General features: G+C 42.3%; 1 protein-coding gene across 1 annotated transcript in view; it reads right to left on the bottom strand.

The window, feature by feature from the left end:
- pde2a (phosphodiesterase 2A) overlaps positions 1-18,698 on the bottom strand; it is a 164,267-nt gene extending 145,569 nt beyond the window's left edge. Inside the window, exon 1 of the mRNA XM_030108847.1 lies at positions 18,565-18,698. Within this exon, the coding sequence (XP_029964707.1) occupies positions 18,565-18,623 (59 nt within the window). The 5' untranslated portion in view covers positions 18,624-18,698. The remainder of the gene's footprint in view (positions 1-18,564) is intronic.
- Positions 18,699-19,415: the final 717 nt, after the last annotated feature.

Below are 19,415 nucleotides of genomic sequence, written 5' to 3'. Positions count from 1 at the left end.
GGCTGAGAACAAAGGAGCAAAGTCGGTGAGGGAAGACAGGAAGACAGACAGTTTTAGTTCTGTGTACGCAGCTTCAAAAGGAGAAAATAAAAAGGCCGTGCTCCCTCCCCATTACACTCCATTTACCAGCAGCTGCAGCAGCAGCACATGCAGTTTTCCTTTATTGACCAAAATAAATGAGAAAAAAAAAAGGATCAATAATGAAATAAACACAAATAAAGATGCATTGAATAGGGGTGGAAAATATGCTGCATGTTGGCATATTAAAGGTAAAAAACTTATCTGAAAATGTAATTTCTCTATTAAATCTCCACTAAATCACCCAGCAAGGAAGTCGATCCTGGGATTTGCCTAATATTCCCATTTCACACTTCAACTCTATGTTCACAATGTGAACTTGTTACAAGATATGTAACATCTAACAGGATCTGATTTAAGTGAATTGCTCGATTTCAGATTTTTTAAAGTAATTGTACAGTATTTCACGTGTTTTCTCTGGCCTGCTGGCGAGGCAGCATTAACGACTGTGAGGTGTGAATAACTTTGCGCAACTGATTAAAAATAACTCTGAAGACAATCACACTTCTGTCCCGAGCAACATTTTTGAAACATACAGGAGGCTGCTTTATTTTGGCAGGAAAGCGGTCACAGAAAATCAACAACAACCAAAATTAAGTGAAAAAGTTGTACCTAAAAATTACAAACTGATGCTCAAAATAGGAAATACTTTCACTCATGTGAAAATTGTTCTTGTTTCAATATGCATCATTTATCCTCACTGATTTTTTTGTGAAATGATTTTTTTAATAAAGTAGTCTGTCGTCTTAATATTGTGGCTGATCCTCCATATGCCAGCGCGAACCATACTGTCATGGTAAATACCCACAGCTCCTCCTGAAAAGTGTCAAATGGGTTCAAATGCTAATTACAGCGATGTGTTGTTTAATTTACCAGCTAATGATTTGAGTCCCGTGATAGATTTCACAGGATAAATGTGTTAACTCTGTGTTCGCTAATGTTTCACAGATCAGACGCTGTTTGGAAAACAAATTATGTTCATGTCTGGTTTGTCATGAGCGATACGGATCTGATTGAGCTTCCCTGGATGAAATATTGAAACGGGGTGAAGAATGAAATCTATGGACGCCCTTTTTATTAACTGTTGCTTTCTTTTCCAGAGGTTTCAGACAGAGAAGGAAGCTGGTGGCTGAAGCAAGCGTGCTGTGGAAGCGAAGCCCGGAAAACCAGCTCTGTCTGCCAGCCAGCCTGTCACTGAGATCAAGCAAGCGGTGTGATTAACTGTGCGGCGGAGGAGTCAACGCGGCACAAACACCATCAACAAACATGAGGCGGAACCATGATTCCAAGAAGGCCGGCTCTAATCAGAGCTGCATCCACCTCCTCATTACCGACTTCAAATTGCTGGTGACATCAAAGTATAGCTTCCCAGACTGCCTAGTTAGGGACGCGGCGAGTTCTGCCCCGATGCAAGCTCGCCACGGAGAAAACAAGCCAAAAACAGATTACAGTGGATGCAGTTTTAAGAGAGAGAGAGAGAGAGAGAGAGAGGGGAAAAAAAAGACAAAGAGATGAAAGGATTGTGCCCTCTATTAGACATCAATCCACTCCAGCACGAGGAAGCTTCTCAAAGGAGCCTCTGAAAAGGTGCAATGGGTGCATCAAAGACTTAAACTCTCACCAGTCTCCCGAGAACACAAAGGCCAGCGCTATCAAAGATACACAAACTCTTTCCGTATTGACTTTGATGCTGAGACAGAGGCTTTGCCTGGAGATGGCTCTCAAACGGTGACATACGTGTATCTGCCGGCTCTATGTGGAGGAAAACACACTAAAGCATGAGCGGCGAACATCTAGAAACATGCAGCATTCTCAGCTGCAAGTCTACAAACATGAATGCTGTACACACACACACACACACACACACTTACAGCATGCAATCATGTGATCATCATGCGTGCAAAAAGACCTCATGTTGACGGCAGAATCATGCGCTCTTTGCTTGACTGGCCTCGAAGAGAAAATATTTAAAAAAGCAAAGAGGAGGAAAAAATGCGGAAGTGAAACAGAAGACGGAATGAGATGGACAGGAAGCGGAAGAGCCTCTGGGCAATCATGACTATCCATGTCTGCCAACGTGCACGCGTGCGTGCGTGCGTGCGTGCGCGTGTGTGTGTGCGCTAGAGGCATGATGGGACAAGTGTGAAAGGTGACCAGTTGAGGTCACTGATGACAAAGTGGAGCCGATAGGGACGGACATGCTGATGGGCGGATGCAGAATTATTTAAAAAAAAGAAAAAAATCAGACTGTACACACACACACCAATCCAGACACATAGAATAATAAAACACACAAACACTGACACTCATTTGATTTGACAGCATGGTAGTAAAGTGAGCATTATGTCTAATTAGTGACTTTAGATTCCCAACGTAAGCGAGCCTTTGCATGTCGTCACATGTGCGTTTATGAGCGTCTGTCTCCATCTGTTATCGTTCAGAGTTTAGAAGAGAATCAGATGTGGAAATGGTCGGTTGGGTGACTCCTCAGCTTGTAATTAGCATATCCGAAGAGTAAGGGTACAGCTTCACCAGCCAATCAAACGGAGTCAACGATTCAGGATGCTTCTTCTCACTGAACTGTCAGGCCTCACTGCAATCAGAAGAGACGGTGTGTGCATGTTTCAGCATTTGTTTGTGTTGAGGGTCTTATATTTCATTTCATGTATTATGTTATTACATTTATGACATGAATTTATCATAAAATAAGTTGTGTTAGCGCTTTAAATTGCATTTTGGTGGAATTCATATTGTATAGTGGTCTACTCAGTGTTTTCCTTGTTTTATTATTATCATCAATGAAAATCCAGTGTGTGGCTCTGCGTGTGCCGCCTGTTTGTGTAACCTCCTGGTTTTTTCGCCCTGGGCAGATTCTGTTCCAAGTGGTAAACAAGCAGAGGTCAAGGGCGACTTTTCTGTTGTCTTGAAGCAGTTTGTCGCCTCTTCTGCACTGTTACATGACAATGTACAAAAAGTATGACACAAAAGCCCAACAAACAAAACACTTCCCAAAGACTACATCATTTTCTTATTGTATTATTATAATGGGTTTAATTTGTGTCGTTTTTATAGTGGTTTCTGCAAGTCAGAGGGAAAAGATGGTTAAACTTCCAGCCTCCTAAAGTGAGCATGCTGGTTATTACAAAAATGGAAACTCACCAAACTTTCAAAATAAAGTCATCAGACGCTTAAGTGAGGGAGTCCAGCTTCTGCAGTTCAAACAAGGCTCTCAGAAACTACTTAGAAAAACTCTGCTGTGCAATTTAGCAAGCCTTTACAACAAGCACTTAACAAATCCGTCCATCTGCTCGCTGGCTGTGGAGGTCTAAAGAGCACTTTAGGACGGTGTGGCGAACGGACGCCACTGGCTGACAGTTTATGGTGGACGTTGTTTATGTTTGCACCAGTCGTCTCTGAGAGGACTCTGTGACTCACACACTCTTATTCCAGCTCTTTGGGTTGTTCTGCAGCTACACACATCTCAACAAGTTATAGTTTTTAAAAGTTAAAATATACAAAAAAAAACAACTTGAAATTCTGTTTTCAAGTATTGTTATCGATTACTATCATACAGCAGATTTCCATGTTTCTTTCTGTTCATTTATTTATTTTTATCTTATTTGTACATAGTCGAACTTAAAAACGAAAAGTAAGGGATTCTATATTTGTGAGTGAAGATTGTCCAATTCTTTTCATGGACACATCCTTCATATTCAGCTCTGCTGCACCGATCAAAAACACAACTTTCCTTACGGCTGTGGCACCAATCAAAAGGGAAATTAACTGGTTTTCAAATGATCTCAGTTTATAGCCATGAAGCACGGTTACAATGAAGAAACAATCTGCCAAAAACACACTCCTTTACTTTAGTGCATAGTTTGTCTATGAGTAAAACGCCTAACTCGATGTGATTGAAAAACTCAGCAGTGCCTCACACCCTGAATAATCAAATCATTTTTGATTGTCTTTGCACCAAAATCATGCACTCTGGCATGAATAAGAGGGTAATTGATGACCCTGATTTGCCCTTCATCAATCAAAATACTGAGAAAAAAAAATATTTTCATACACTCCAAAAGGAAGCGTTGATTACTGAACTTGATGGTAATTTCTTTGTAATCAAGGAATCCATTGATTATCTAAAAGTTGTTTGGAAGATTAGTGAGAGGCCGCAGCCTGCCACGATCTGTGCATTTGTTGTGGCAAAAGTTTAAGACAGGATTTAAAGCACTCTTTGCACTGCTTCTGCATATCTTGTTAATTCGCTGCATGAATTGATCTGTGTGATTTCCCATCGGGGTACGAACGCTGATCAGGTTTTAAAGATGAAGCTCTGCGAAGCCTGAGAATCTTAACTGCACTCTCCTCTTTTAAATCAAAGCTTATTTTTACACAACTGAACTTTCATTATCTATTTTTATCCTTTCACTTTTAACAACTCAATTACTCTCATCTATGAGAGCAAGGTCAGTTTTTTTTTTTTTTATTATGTTTTTTGTACTGCAGCAAGAACTCATTGTGTCTCAGTTTACTTTTTTTAAATCGTTTATCTTGCTGTTCTAGAGGATTGCAGCAACACCACTGAGGGATTAACCTCAGCCCTGGACGACATCAGCAGCCTCTGTAAATGTTGGTTGTACGGAACATGATCCTATTCAAACACACAGAATTCAAGCCATGTGACTCGTGGTGTATAAAAGTGTATTAAAGAACGTTATTTTACTAAAAAAAAAAAAGCATGATGTCCTGCTGGTACACACACTGAAGTCAGTCGGATTTCTAACTTGTACCTTCTTATTTAGTCAAGCAATGCAGGTTTGCACTGCTGTACGCACTGCAAGCGAAGTTCAGGTCGGTGCAGAAGTTTTTATAGACAGCGTCCCTTTAGCTCGACTGCATATTATTGTGAACTAGAGATGTTTGTAGTTTGAGTTGCCGCTTTGACAGTTTGGTTTTTTTAAAGATTGTAGTGAATAACAAGTAACTTATTTGAACTTTTTGAATAAAAGATTGGTAGATTTTGTATGATGAATTTAGCACAAATGCATGACTGTTCACACTGAAGTTGTTGTTGTTGTGATTTTACATGTTCTAATCATATACTGAAGACTAAATGGAAATAGCTGCACTAGAAATGGCTGCACCGCTCAGCACTGCATGGATTTGCCATACCCAGTCTATGTAATTACCAGGTGTCCCGAGTGGGCTGGGAATGGATTAAACAGTGCAAATTAAAATCAGCAGGACTCAGAGCTGAGGGACAAAGCTGTAATATTAGGCTAGAGTAGGCTAGAATGTAAAAATCCTCCAAATGTAGGCTTGTTGGAATTTATAAGAAACAAGAAAAACAGGAGAATGTGAAGTTTAGATGAACACAGATTTCTAACATTTTCATTGCATCAAATGTGGTAAATAAAATACTTCCATTTTGAGGTAATAAATTACATTTTAAAAGGATTAAAACAAAAAAAGGGCCTGAAATGTGCCAGTTTATGTGTAATAAATATAAACTATATGCTGTCAGTAATTCAATAAAATTGTATATTCTGCAGCAATAAAATAAAACTTAGATCTTTGTGATCTTTACTGACAATCAATCTGACGTCCTGATGTGTGGGAGACCCTCTGACACCATTAGTCAACAAGCAACCTGGACACATCTCTGGAAGGAACACCTGTCCTCCATCATGTCATCCCTTCATCTATCAATCCTTTGGAGCAGCCTCCGCCTCTCTCTCACACACCTGTCTCTCTCTTTCTGTGTCTGTTTGGCGAGCGGGGCTTCGGAGTTTGAATGTCAGGGCAGGAACTGAGAAAACATGGAACGATGAAGAGGCAGATGGAGCAGACAACCAAAACCAGGTAACGACGTGAACGGAAAACGTGCTGGAAAGCCAAAAAAACTGGTCCATGAGAGGAGGCTCATTTAGGAGCAAGAAAAAAAATGGATGAGTAAGAATTCATAACATGATTTTAATCAGAAATGTATGACACAACAGAGATAGCAGTAACACAATCAGGGTTGTGTATGATGTGTGTGTGTGTGTGTATAGTGTTCATTTAAAGGACAGCACAGGCTATTCTTATTGACATGTGTATCGGAAGGTGTATTCTTACAGTCAGTGTGTTTATAGAGCCTTGAAAGACTCATTCCACTCCTCTGAACTACAATCACAACAAAAATGTCCCACATGCAGCATTTAGAGGCGGTCAGTGGCTTTATCTCTTTGTGGACTGATCGATAGCGCTGATCAATAAGAAAAGCCCTGCACAGCAGAGCATGGGTCACTGGAGCATGTGAGCACATTGTGCCGCTATCTTCGGTGGAGATCAAGCACATTGATGTCACCAGTGGCGGTTACAACAACGACACATCTATCTGGACGGCACAGCGGGACAGGCGCACCGACGTCAGGAGAATCGGCAAATTCACGTGTGTAAAAATCAGAACGGAAACCGTCTGAAACTACAACTATAAAATAAAATTACCATCAAATCTACAGCTGCAGCTTCACAGCATGGACACCATGTACATCAGTAATAGAAAGAAGAAAACTGAGAATGAAAGACTTCTAGTAAGTGTCAGAATAAGGTGGAAAAACAGACAAATAAACTCACCATAATTTCTATCAATATTAAAGCTCCAGCTGATTACAAACTGATTACAATCTAAAAAATAAAGACGAAACCAAATTGAGACGTAGAAAGAGAGCCTGTTTGGAGAGATGTGGCGACTGAGGACTTTTAAAGGAGAGAATACAAACCAGAAACCCCGGAACGACTGCACGGCATTCAGAGAGGAAATCAAGCGAGAAATGAAAAGAGGTGCTGGATGAATTCAAACAAGACATGATGGCAAATACAAAGGCAGTGCGAAAAGGAAGACGGGCAAAGTGCAACATTTCAGTGATGCTCTTAACATAAAAGATCAGAGCAAAATAAAACACCTCTCCAAATATCACGGCCCAACCCCATTACAAACTAAAAGCACTCATGAACGTATCATTTCATTGAATACGGTTGAGTTTATGTGGTTACATGTCCTGTATGGGGTTTGATTGAAATAAAAAGGAAAGAAAAATCTTTGTAAAGAGTGGAAACTGGAATAGACGGCCTGACAATAGTCTTTTCTAATGTTGTGTTCTAACATGCTCTTTCATTAGAATATATAATTTCTGCTAATAATTATCATTTTATGTCTTGCCTGTATGTTTTAAGGCAGTCCTCCCGTTAATACAAAAACCACTGACATTTATTTTTATTTATTTGATTTAAAAATATTCTTTTAAATGGGAACTCTCTAAAGGGTAAAGCTGTATAACACCAACAGGCCCAAGAAAAGAATGAAATTACTGGAAACTAAAAATATGCCTGAAAAGCTAAATCTGGCTCCTAGTTGGCACACGACCGGGTTTTTCTTTTGCGAGCATATTATCATGACTCATGGCAGTTTACATGAGCAGCTGTCAGGTCTCCTCACGTCAGGCCCCTTCGGACACGCAAATTACAAGACCTGACAAGTGTTGCAGTCCATCTTTCCCTCTTCCCTCTTCAATATTTCATTCTTTAATTGCAAGACATGTATTTTTAACATACATAGTAAAATACTATTAGTGACTATTAGTTACCTTGAAGCTTCTGTATCAATACCTCTTCTCACAACTGCAGAACTACATAGATGGTTATTAAAGTTGTACAGAAAGTATGTTGAAATTAAATATAATTTAACAAATAGATTTAAAAATCATGTTAAATACAATCAGGAAATTTGATCAAAATGAAAATTCCTTTAAAAAGCATATTGCTTCATAAAACATACGAAGATGTGTTGAACACACATTTTGGAACAGTGAAGGGATTAACAAATAATCCTCTAAACTGGTTGAACCACATTAATCCAACTGTCTGACTTCCTGATATTTCGAGAAAGCCAGACTGTCTTGGGACATTTCTGTTCTACTGCTGTGTTTATTAATGAAATATTTAACAGTTATACTGCTTTAACACTTTCATTCCATTTTACATCTTTAAAGTAGAAGTATATGTTTCAAAGTATCTCACATTAGTGTGAACTTGTTAATCGCACTATATTCTGCAATATACCGAGAGATATTTCAATAATAATACACTTCTCAATAGATAGGCTTAACCACAAGTGTCATTCATTCCTTTTAACTAAATACAAAATGAAATATATTTTTATTCATATGTAACTGTTACATAAAAAGGACAAATCTTTCTCAGCTACTCTCTGAACTTCTGAATTTCTGAGCTTTGCGAAAGGGCTTTTTGTGTTGGTGAATTTGAGATTCATAAATTATTTACTTCAATCATCTTCAGTCATTTTAATGTCCTGCTTCTTTTCAGCAGCCGCTTCAAATTCTTGCCACATACTGTGTGTCATTGGAGGTTTTACTGTTACTATTATCGTGTTTGTAAGTTCGAATATCCATAAAAGATGAGAATCTGGGTGATTTTCACACCCGTGACACATGCAGCAACTTCGCTACTTCCCACTGAAGAGTCCAAAAGCAAAACTCGATTAAAAAAATTATAATTTTTCACAAGAAGTTTCAACAATTCCTACCTAGACTCAGATGACCTTCACGCTCAGTGTGTCCAGGCAGAGGAGACGAGCAGCAGTTTAATCAGTCTAAATAGGGGTTTGGGAAAACAGTGAAAGATGTGTTCAGGCCGTACTCACAAACTCAGACAGCTCAGCTTCTGCCTGGAAGGGCAGCAGACTAATTGCCAACTTCAAACTGAAAGCTCATCATCCCGGCGACATCGAGCAGCGACCTCGGTGTGTTCTACAGCTGATTAGAAAGACAAAAAGGACAATCGAGACACACACCTCATCTCCAGCTCCTCCACGAAAAGGCCGAGACGCTGCTCAGTTGAGCACCTTGCAGTCGGCCTCCTCCCCGCTCGTCACTCACCGTCCAGTCGCGGACATCATCAGGTTGTCAGACGCAGAGCGCCTGCGAGCGAGCGAGCGAGCGTCCCGACCACGCTCTGCCTCTCTCGCCACCCTGCAGCACTGTGCCGGCCGGCTGTCTCTAGTGTTCACAGTCATCTTTACCACTTCACTGGAGGACTGCCACATGCCCGCTCGCTTCACATCCTTCACCATCTTTCCCGTCCACAATCATATTGTCTCTGCAGCAGTGAAAACTTTCCTTTTAGCAGGATTCTGATTCTGATTCTTGCTGGAGCAGCACGAGAAGCCGGGAACAGCCTGTAGAAGGCAGAAATATCGGCTGTTCTGTTAAAAAGACGCATGGGAAGAACCGGGGGAGCGCTGGTGTTCCACTTCGAGGCCCATAACAGAATCACATCAACAAATATCGGATTCAGGGGGCTACTTTTGAATTTGGTGAGGAGCTATCGAGAGAACAGGCGAGCATTTATTGCGCTGCAGTAACATCAATCAGAATGTTTGTATACTGTGTGTGGCGTCCCGCAGGGGCCAGTGCTCGGACCAATTCTATTCAGCCTGTATATCAGTGATATTTGTAATCCATCTGAGATATTAAGATCTGTATTCTTTGCTGATAACAGGAATGTTCTGGTTTCTGTGGAAAATTTGCCACAACTTCTGTTCACAGGCCCCTTGTGAATTATTTGATTTAAGAAATGAAAGAAATCAACTATTAGTAAATTTAAAAAAAAAAAAAAAAAAAAAAAAGCTTGGAATGGGGATATGAAAACACATCTCTGGGGGTAATAAATGACAAAAGAATTTGCTGGAAACCTCACATCAAACATAGATAAAGTCAATTATTTTAAGTACCTCAGCGATGTCCCGAGCAAAGCTCCTCCTTAACCATAAATCACTCCATAGTCTCTGGAGCTCTTTACTACCGTATTTAAAGTGTCATCCAGAGATCTGGGGAAAACACACAAAAGCTGTTTTGCAACTGTTGTGCGCTCTTGGAAACGGCGTCATCGAGATCATTCATAGTGTGGATTTTCATGAACACACTCATTTCATCATCTGGCAGAGTAGAAAAGAACACAAGGAAACAACACAAGCTGCTGGGACCTTTGAGAGCAGCGCAATGGAGACGACCTCCTGACACACAAGAGAGAAGGGTTAAAAGAAGGGAGGATGCAGGTTGAATAGATGGAAACACGAAGGGGAGACGCACAGGAGCAGCAGGTACACACACACACACACACACACACAGACGGGGACAAAAGACAAGACAGACCTCATGGAGGCCGGGACAGACGAGGACTCGCCTCCCCTTCAAAGTAAAACCTTGTATAAAAGCAGCAGCACTTCAAAGTTGCTGTCAGTCCTTCTCTTGATGTCTGCAGAGGTCTTGACTTCTCATTGGGGCGATCTCAGGTGGAAAGTCATCCATCTGGTGTCCTTCTACCTCAAAGGCAACTTCCAAATGCTCTGAACACAACAAACACGGCTAGGAAAGTCTGGGAAGGAGCACCTGCACTCAGGCTGGCACATATCTCTACATAAGTACTAAAAACTTCAAGTATTTTTTTCTTCTCAAACTCCTCGGAAACTTGTCAGGTCATCTTTCATTGAGTTGCACTTTGTCACAATCTTAAACATGCATTATTGCAGCAACTGAAAGATAAAGTCATGTGATTTAAAACTTAAATGTCATGATAATAATAAAAAGTCCCAGGTAGTGAAGGGACGAGCTTCAGTTCAGAGGGTTCAACCCCACCAGACTCGACACATCTTAACTTATAACCAGAAAATTGTGTATGACGAAGCCAGATATCAGCTTTCTTTATCGAGCCTGACCTCCGGCTTTGGGTACTTTGCAAGTTCATGAGAAAAAGGGCAGAGCTGTTGATTGGAAACTAAATTCCGCGAACCCTGACAAAAGCATCATGCAATACGAGAAGAAGGGGAAAAGTGGAGGAAAAGCTAAAAGGCTAAATCGGCAATTACAAATGCAAATCTAGATGTGCATGCATAAATAATTTGTCATTTTTAAGATCTTCATCACTTCATCACGATCATACACCGGTCAGACTTCTCACAGGTTAAAACCATGATTTCGAGGTTATTTGGCGTTTAAAAAATTGCCTGCAGGTGTGAATAAGAATGTGACTGTGTGCTTCGTCTTTTCTCTGCAATGTACTGTCGACCTGTCTTGACTGGACCTTTATTCACGGTCAGCTGGGATCAGCTACTGTGTCCATCCCTGAGTTGAATAAATGGATGGAGAAACGTTTATTTGAGCATGTATTGAGTTACTTTCGTCCAGTCATGATAGATAACTGTGCCGTCTTAAAAATGCTACGAACAAAGTCACAGAGAAAGGGACAGTCTGAAAACTATCTGAATGTTAATATAACTTCTAATCATGGCAGTGGTCAATTTTTATTCATTTATTTATTTTTTTACATTTCTCAACTGCTGATGTTGGCAAAAGGTCTCCTCTCATCATACGAAGCGCCAATGATAGAATAAAAGAGGAATAAAGCAGCCTGTCAGGTATTCAGTCGCAATGAGAAAGAGCTTTGTGAAATAAAATGAATTATTATGTATTTAATCTGATGGACTGTCCTTCCCTCTTGTTAGAAACATTATGATCAATGACAAACATGGACAATCTGCTGACAGCAGCACAGTGTATTTTACAAAAAGTAAACTCTAATGACGATAATGAGGAGGAGTGTGAAAGCACTGCTCAACATGTCACAGTGAAACCCGAAATGCACAATAAGCCGATCCAGAGGTCGTGTCAGCTGACGAAAATAAAATAGCATGGAAAAGATAAAGTACTTATTATCATGGTTTAAATAAAAAGATGTTTTCAGCTCAATGCTAGCAGGGGAAAATGAGTAGATTCGTTTTACAAAATAAAAAGTGCCAGCCAGTGATGGGGGTTTATGTAACTGCACCTTTTTGTTTATAGGGGCGGCTGCTTGGAGGCAAATTTATTCTTGATTGTTTGTTAAAGTCCTAAAAAGTCAGTAACTCCTTTCAGAGGGCAGAACGGGTGGCGTTCAGGGAGGATGCATAATAAAGTGGTCTGTCAGAAAGCCAAAAGAGTTTGCTGGTCTTTGAAAAGTCTTGCCTTATCGACACAACCTCTCACAATCAGCACACCGTCTCTGAGCAATTTGTTCTCAAGAAAGCCGACATTTACCAGAGATTAGTCTGTGGGGAGCGCTTTCGAAGCGCTAATCTCTTATCTCAATTGTAACCTGATCAAGAGCAGATTGTGTTTGTAGCATAAATTACCATGGTGATCCAGCCAGGTATAAAAGAGGCACCTCGGCGGCATTGAAAAGATTCACCAACGTCCCTTTAGGACAAGTTTGATGATACAAAACGCTGATTTCAAATATTTGAATGTGTCATTTCAATTTAGTTATTTTGAATGTGAAAAAAGTCGAGTCTACGTTTAGAATTCAAAAGACACAATAAAACCCAGTAAACAGTCCAGTCGTCAGGGACCCAACTATTTCTATAAATGAGGTCTCACAACACAGAGAGGAGATGCGACATTGGCCCACACATGGGTGTTTTTTCAATCCGATTGAAAACAATCATGTTAAACGCGTGTGTATACATGGACGGCACACGAAGCGATTCAGGATGAATCCTCGTTTACAAGGGCCCTGGGTGAAGCGGATTAACTGCGTCCTGTGACATGCGCACAAAGTCTCTTGCGGAATTTTCAGGTCTTTAGCTTTGCAGCAGCAGTCCTCAGCGCCGAGCAGAGTGTTTTTATCTGCTGGATATCTGCTCAAAAAATGTTCCAACATCTCCATGATACGCAGCTCAAGGAGCCGGCGCTCCCCCGGCCGGAGCACCGTCCGGCCGAGCGGCACATCCCGGTGTGAGCACCAGGACTCCGCACCGCCTGCCGATGTTTCGAATGAACTGGTGTCCGTGATAACTTGTGACCAACAGATGTTGAAATACTGACTGAAACTTGTAGTCGTTCTAGAGAACGTCAATTATCTACAGTTACTGTAAAATTATAAGTTTAGAGTCTTTTGTGAGTCTTATTTTAACATCTGCTGTTACCAGCACGTGTTCACACAAAACTCCATCACTTGTTAACAAGGGAACCAGTTAATCCATAACACCGGCCGGGCGGTCGCTAGTAGTCTGCTACAGAGCTCTTAGAAAAACTCGCTATTACGCGGTCATTTGCGGTCATCTCTCCTCTCCAGTCTTAGTTCTCTTGGGGTTTTTATTTAAAAAGTGTTTCTCAACCACCATCGAGTTTTTCTGTGTGTTTTTGACTGTCCTGCTTCCCGTTTACGGCGCACGTCATCACGTCACTACGTACGAGGGAACGCATGCGCGGAACGAACAATCCTCCTTTTAATCTGCTCCGCTGTCAGGCGGTGTTTATATGACGCACGGAGTGGACTATCGATCGGCGTAGACCACTTCGTACAATCAGATCCGAAATACAATCCGCTCTGAGTGAAGCGGATCCACCCGGGCGTTTACATGACACATTTACATTGCGCTTCGCCTTACAATCCGATTTTACAGGGCCCATGTAAACGTGGCCACTGTTTTTTAATTAGACCAAAGGCTCGTCCCCAAACTTAGCTGCATCACCTCCAGCCTTCATCTCTCATGCACACCAGTTTGCAGCGATAAAAAAAAAATACACTAACAAACACAGTTGTGGCTGTCCATTTGATTACTGACAGCAACACAGCTGTGCCCATACAAAGGCTCCCACGTTTGTGACTTATAGCCTCACAGTAGTACACACACACACACACACACACACACACACACACACACACACACACACACACACACACACACAGATACAAACACAAACACCTGTCTGTGGCAACAGTCCATAGAGATAAGAAAGCTGACAAGAGCTGCTGGAGCTAAAACCGGGAACTATGGGAGCTGTCAGGCTCATTTCACAGTGACACCTCCAGGCTCTCTCACACACACACACAGGGACAGACATGATGACAGTGTGTTCACCCCAATGAAGTTCCTGGAGCTGTATTCTCACCATGACTGAACTGTAAGTACTACATAATTAACCAACCAATACTTGAAACCTCATGAACAACAAGTGTGCCCGATAAAACAAATGAGACCCAACAGTTTCTCTAGCAGGAGTCTCAAAAATAACTCCTGCTAACAAGGTGTGAAAAACAGTCGTCACGAGTGACCAGCTGGCCAGGTCTTCTATTCTGGTGCGAAGGACTCCAACCACACTTATTGGATTTCAATATAAAGCTGTTCAGGAAGGAAGCAAAGCCGAGGGAGAAAACGTCTCAAATGTTCCTCAAAGTAAATCTGCATTCAAGGTCATCCTTCATAGACCATCTGAGGGCCGATCCAATCTGGGAGTGGCTCACAGATCTTTTTAAGAGAGACTATCTTCTAGTCTCTGATATCAGTGTGATTAGCAATTTATTTCCATTACGCTCACGCCTTGAATGAAGCCAGAGGAACACATCTGGAACTCATTTAGGAGCCAAACTTAGAATCCCGAAGTTGATTATCTAAATAGGCTGGAACGAAATTATGCAAAGCGCATCGTTAATGCAGTGTTAACATAAAGCTTCCACTAGAGGTGATGAAATCAGAATTTCAAGTGTGTTGAGTTGATGTGTTGCATTAAATCTACCAGTGAGTCATCCTTTTTTCCCGTTTTTAACTTTGTTTTATGGAGACACTTTTTTTTTTTTATATATATAGACTGATGATTCAAACTAGGAGAGATTCACCGACCCTGTTCTCAATCAGTTGCTTTTTAATCATATAAACGATGGCAGACGTTAAATATTCACGCAGTGCAAGATTTTAAAAACATGAATCACAATTTATTTGTTTGATTACATTGTGTTTTTAAAAGGTCATGTGCTCAACTTTCATTTGTTACTCCTAAGTTTAAGTGTTTCACACTAAATGCCGATTATGTTTTAAAAAATTCTTATCTCGTGTTGAATACACAACTTCAACTCAACTATGTGTGACATGGGAATGATACATCAACACTGAATACAAAAATGTTTACAAGTGGTTCATACTCTGGACAGGGTTTCGGGCCTTATCTGTACGAGACGTGCATGAACCCTCCATGTATGTGCGTGTTTTCTCTAAGCTTCCTCACCCAATCCAAAAATGCATACGTGTACTGTCGTTGAACTGGTTGACTCCAACGCTGCATCTTTCCTGCGATGGACTGGTGACCTGTCCAGAGCGTTGCTTGAATTCGCCCATAATCATGTGGGATTGGCTTCAGCGCCGAATGACCCCAATGTGAATGGATGGAAGATGGGTGCATGAACGAAAGCCGTATGAAACAACCTAAATACAAAATGCATAAAGAATTCTCTCAGCTTCTCTCTTTACCGTCATTGTATTTGCTTTTCCAGTCTCTTTTCTCTCTCTCTCTCTCTGCATCTCTCTCTCTCTCTGAATATTTTAGTATTGATGAGCCCATTACTGATGATAACAGAGTGCAACATCAGCATCCTTTCTCTCTTCGCTCCCTCTCTCTCAAACACACACACACATGCTCTCTCATCAGGAGTCAGGTTACAACTCTGCTGCTGTGCACCTTGGTACATTTCTGTGTGTGTGTGTGTGTGTGTGTGGCTGGGGAATCGGACTTCCTGGCGTCAGTCCAATAAATTGCACTATTTTTCAGGCTGAAAATCATTCGCAGGCACACCTGCTGGCACATAAACACACACACACACACACACGCACACATAGATTATAAAGGGCAACGTGTGCTCTGGCTCTTAAAATGATGCACGATGATTTCAGCAGATAAGCGGAGTGAATTGAACGTGTCTCCCTCAAAAGGCTGCTCAGAGCGCACAAACACCAGCAGCAGCAGCAGCCAAACAGCACATAGCATCAAATATTAAAACCGACGGGAAAAAAGAGACACAGGCAAGGGGAAGACGTATGGACGTGATTTATGACGCTGTCGAGCTTCATCAACGTTATCAATATTTCTCAGTATTAATGGCTCTCAAATCGACAGTCCAGCTAAACCTATGCTTTAGAAACCCACGGCAATAACAAAACCCACGCCTGTTTCTCTTGCAAAAGCTGTGTAATTCAGTGGGTTCGGCATCTTGCGCGTTTCGTGGATGCGCCGTAATTCATGACCTTTGCTGATCACTGGCGCCGTCTGAGTCGAAGCAGCTCGAGCTTGAGCGAAGCAGGTGAGAGCAGCTCCTCAACCTAATTGGATATCATTGCTCACAGAAGCCCATGTGTCAGATTCATTAGTCTCCTACAATTCCAGGTTATTTTTCTCTTTTAGTGGCGAAGAAATCCTCCTTGTGAGAAGCTCATTCTTTTCGATGGCTGAGGTAACTGAAAGTCATTGGTTTCCAGTGATTTTCTTTTTAATTGAACTGTAATTGACAATTAAAATGTACTTAGATAAAATCAAGCAAATTCTTCCAGTTTGGGAACAAATGAGTTGCAACTTGATCTGAACTAACTGTGCAATCAACGTATAACGACAAAGCAATCTATGAATTACGCCATTCAGCTGTAATACCCAGGGAAGTATCATACTAATGCAGTGCATCATTTTTCAAGAGAACTTTGATAAAACATGGATATGCATTCTGTTTGATCACAACCACTCACTTCTTTCAGCTACAGATGTGTCATTTTAATGTGAGTGAGCGTGGCAGGATTGCATGGCAAACTTTAATCTCAAACAGCTGAAACATGGCGTGCTATCACACCATTTCATTATCTAACTGAACCCTGAGCGCTAAGCCCGAAGCGGTGGCATTTAAAAATTCTTTTGGGCCAGACAGGTGTCCTGGAAACGACAAATAAACAAGGCGCGGGAGGCTGAAGTCAAATACAACAAGTAGCGTCCACATCCAGGCGCCGGCGAGCTTAATGAACAGCGATCTGACGCGCCCTCAACTCACAATCAACACCGCAGGCTTCACAAAGTCAGCAAGGCTGCTTCACTGGAACAAATAGAGCAGCCAGTTATTATAATGATCATGCCAGCCCTCTTTGATCGATGGCACATATTAGTTAAGCTGAGCATTTATCTTACAGTGAACTGAGAAAGCTGCTTCCAGTAATCGAAGAGTCACACAGGAAAATCTGTCTGAACATTGAAAGAACACCTCATTACAGAGCCGAAAGCTTAAACAACAAAGACATCCAGAGAGAGGTTCATCGAAAACATTCAGCCGTCTGCAGGCCGCCGGTGGATCACATCGTCTTTCTTGAAATGATGATTTCCGAAAACAATAGTACAATGAGAATGGCCAATTAACCACAATTTAACCCATCCCTAATTCAAATTTTTGGGAAATCTGTAATCTAAATGCATTTTAAGCTGCATTATATGAAGACACTTATTTTTCCAAATTTAATCAGTTCCTCTAATCCCTCCACATCATGACCCTTTTAATTCAACCCCTCTAGAGAGATGCAAATTCTGTGGCTGTCAGTGATCAAAGTTGTCCATCCTTAGTCTGAGACAGTTTTTGTTGTTGTTTTAAATAGGTTATTTCTCACTCTAGATAAAATCTTCTGAAAGCCAACTTTTCACAGGTGGTGAAAATATCATGTACATATACCGAGCCAGTAAACTTTTGTTCAAAGATTGTAGGTCATTTCCCTGAACAAATGTTGAAAAAAAATCACAACCTGGCAACTTTCAAACTCACCTGTGGTTTTTACTGTGTGCCTCCACCCCCCACAGAGCCCTGATTTTACAAAAATTAACATGAAAACAAAGTTTTATCTCAACCAGAACACACCCACAGCTCTGAAGGGGGTCATCAGGGTGAAGGTGGTCATACTCTGCAGCTGATTCAGTTTCCCATTTGAAATGAAGTGATGACAACAAACTCCTTAACAAATCAATTTCTGAAAGCACTCTTACAGCACACCCACCCTAAAACTCCTGCACACCATTGCATGCTTCAAACATTAATAAAGCTTTAAGTTACAGCTCACAAACCATTCATGCAGAGATTAGAAACAGCAGCAAAAGCTGAGTGAGCCTAATTTAGGATAATGTTGTTTGCTCAGAGTCAGTGCTTTCAGATATCGAGGTTTTCATGGACAGAATTTAATTACGTGATCTCTGACAGCCCGTGTATCAGTCCCTGTAGGAATATTAGGAGTACAGCTGTCTGTGGGAGTACTGTTACCACATCCAGGAAGATGCAAAGGCACGATAAGGTCACTAAATTCTCTGAAGAGCAGACTGCGCTCGCGGGGTGATTCAGAGATGCTGAAGAGCTCTGTCCTCGGGTTCATACACTTGACAGCCGCGTGCACGGCTCACGGCGCACCGAGTGGGAATCATGACACCCGGCAGGTCGCACTCGCGCTACTACGCACCACTCAGCGTTTGGCTCAGTGCTTCCAGACGCCATGTGCCTCCTCCACGCAGCAGCAGCAGCCCCCCCGCCCAAAAGAAGTAGCGGCAAAAGCTCCGGGATGCACGCGGCGAGAGTCGGCACCTCGTAGTGTGAACGCGCACTTACATTTCTGAGGACGGCGGCTGGCTACGGCAGAGGAGCGCGTGTCCGCACGCTTGTCCCATCGCGCATCCTGCCTCGCGCTTCCCCCCGGTTAACCCGAACAGCTGCAGTCGGTCAGAGGAGGCAGGACGCGGCTCGCGCAGGGCCGGGAGGGGGTGAAGCGGGGTGGACGGTGGATGATGAGGTGGCTGGGTGTGTGCGCTCCTCCTGGGTTTATCTCCCCCAGCCGGACTCCTCTCTCTCTCTCCCCGGTCTGCTCTCTCTCTCTCTCCTCCGGAGCTCCGACAGCGCGCCGGGATTGGTCGGGTCCCGGTAACTGATATCCGAGCTGTGGTGTGCGGGGATATAACAGCTGAGAGAGAGTGTGTGTGTGCGGGGGGAGGGAGGGGAGCGAGGAAGAGAGAGAAAGAAATAAAAGAGCGCTCAGCCCGGTTGTGTTTTCACGTTCAGACGCACACGTGGAGGCGTCAACAGTCAGAGACGCGTCAACCAACGCGGAGCCGAGCAAGTCTCTCCCCAAAAAGCAAGCCGTCCTCGATCCAAACTCGCTCAAACAGCTGATTCACAGCGATTCCACGCTCAAGTTGCTGTGCTGTTGTCCAGATCCGCCAGTCAGTCACGGGATATCCTCACGCTTTCACACAACTCCCTCCATCCGCGCTTATTCCTCGTGAGCAAACTCCATCCTGCTCCATGCAGACAGTCAATATGACACGGGGCAAGGCTTCAATCTGTCTCCTCTCCTTTCCAAACACGGCAGATTGTATCTGCCCTCTGGACGAGTTTCATTATAAACTGCACACTCCAGTGTGTCTCTGACGGGACTTCAGGTCTCAAGGTCCAAGACAGACCTG

This window comes from Salarias fasciatus, chromosome 14, assembly GCF_902148845.1.
Source record: "Salarias fasciatus chromosome 14, fSalaFa1.1, whole genome shotgun sequence".
Lineage (NCBI taxonomy): Eukaryota > Metazoa > Chordata > Actinopteri > Blenniiformes > Blenniidae > Salarias > Salarias fasciatus.
The sequence above is the reverse complement of the archived record's forward strand: the minus strand, read 5'-3'. Positions and strand labels throughout refer to the sequence as shown.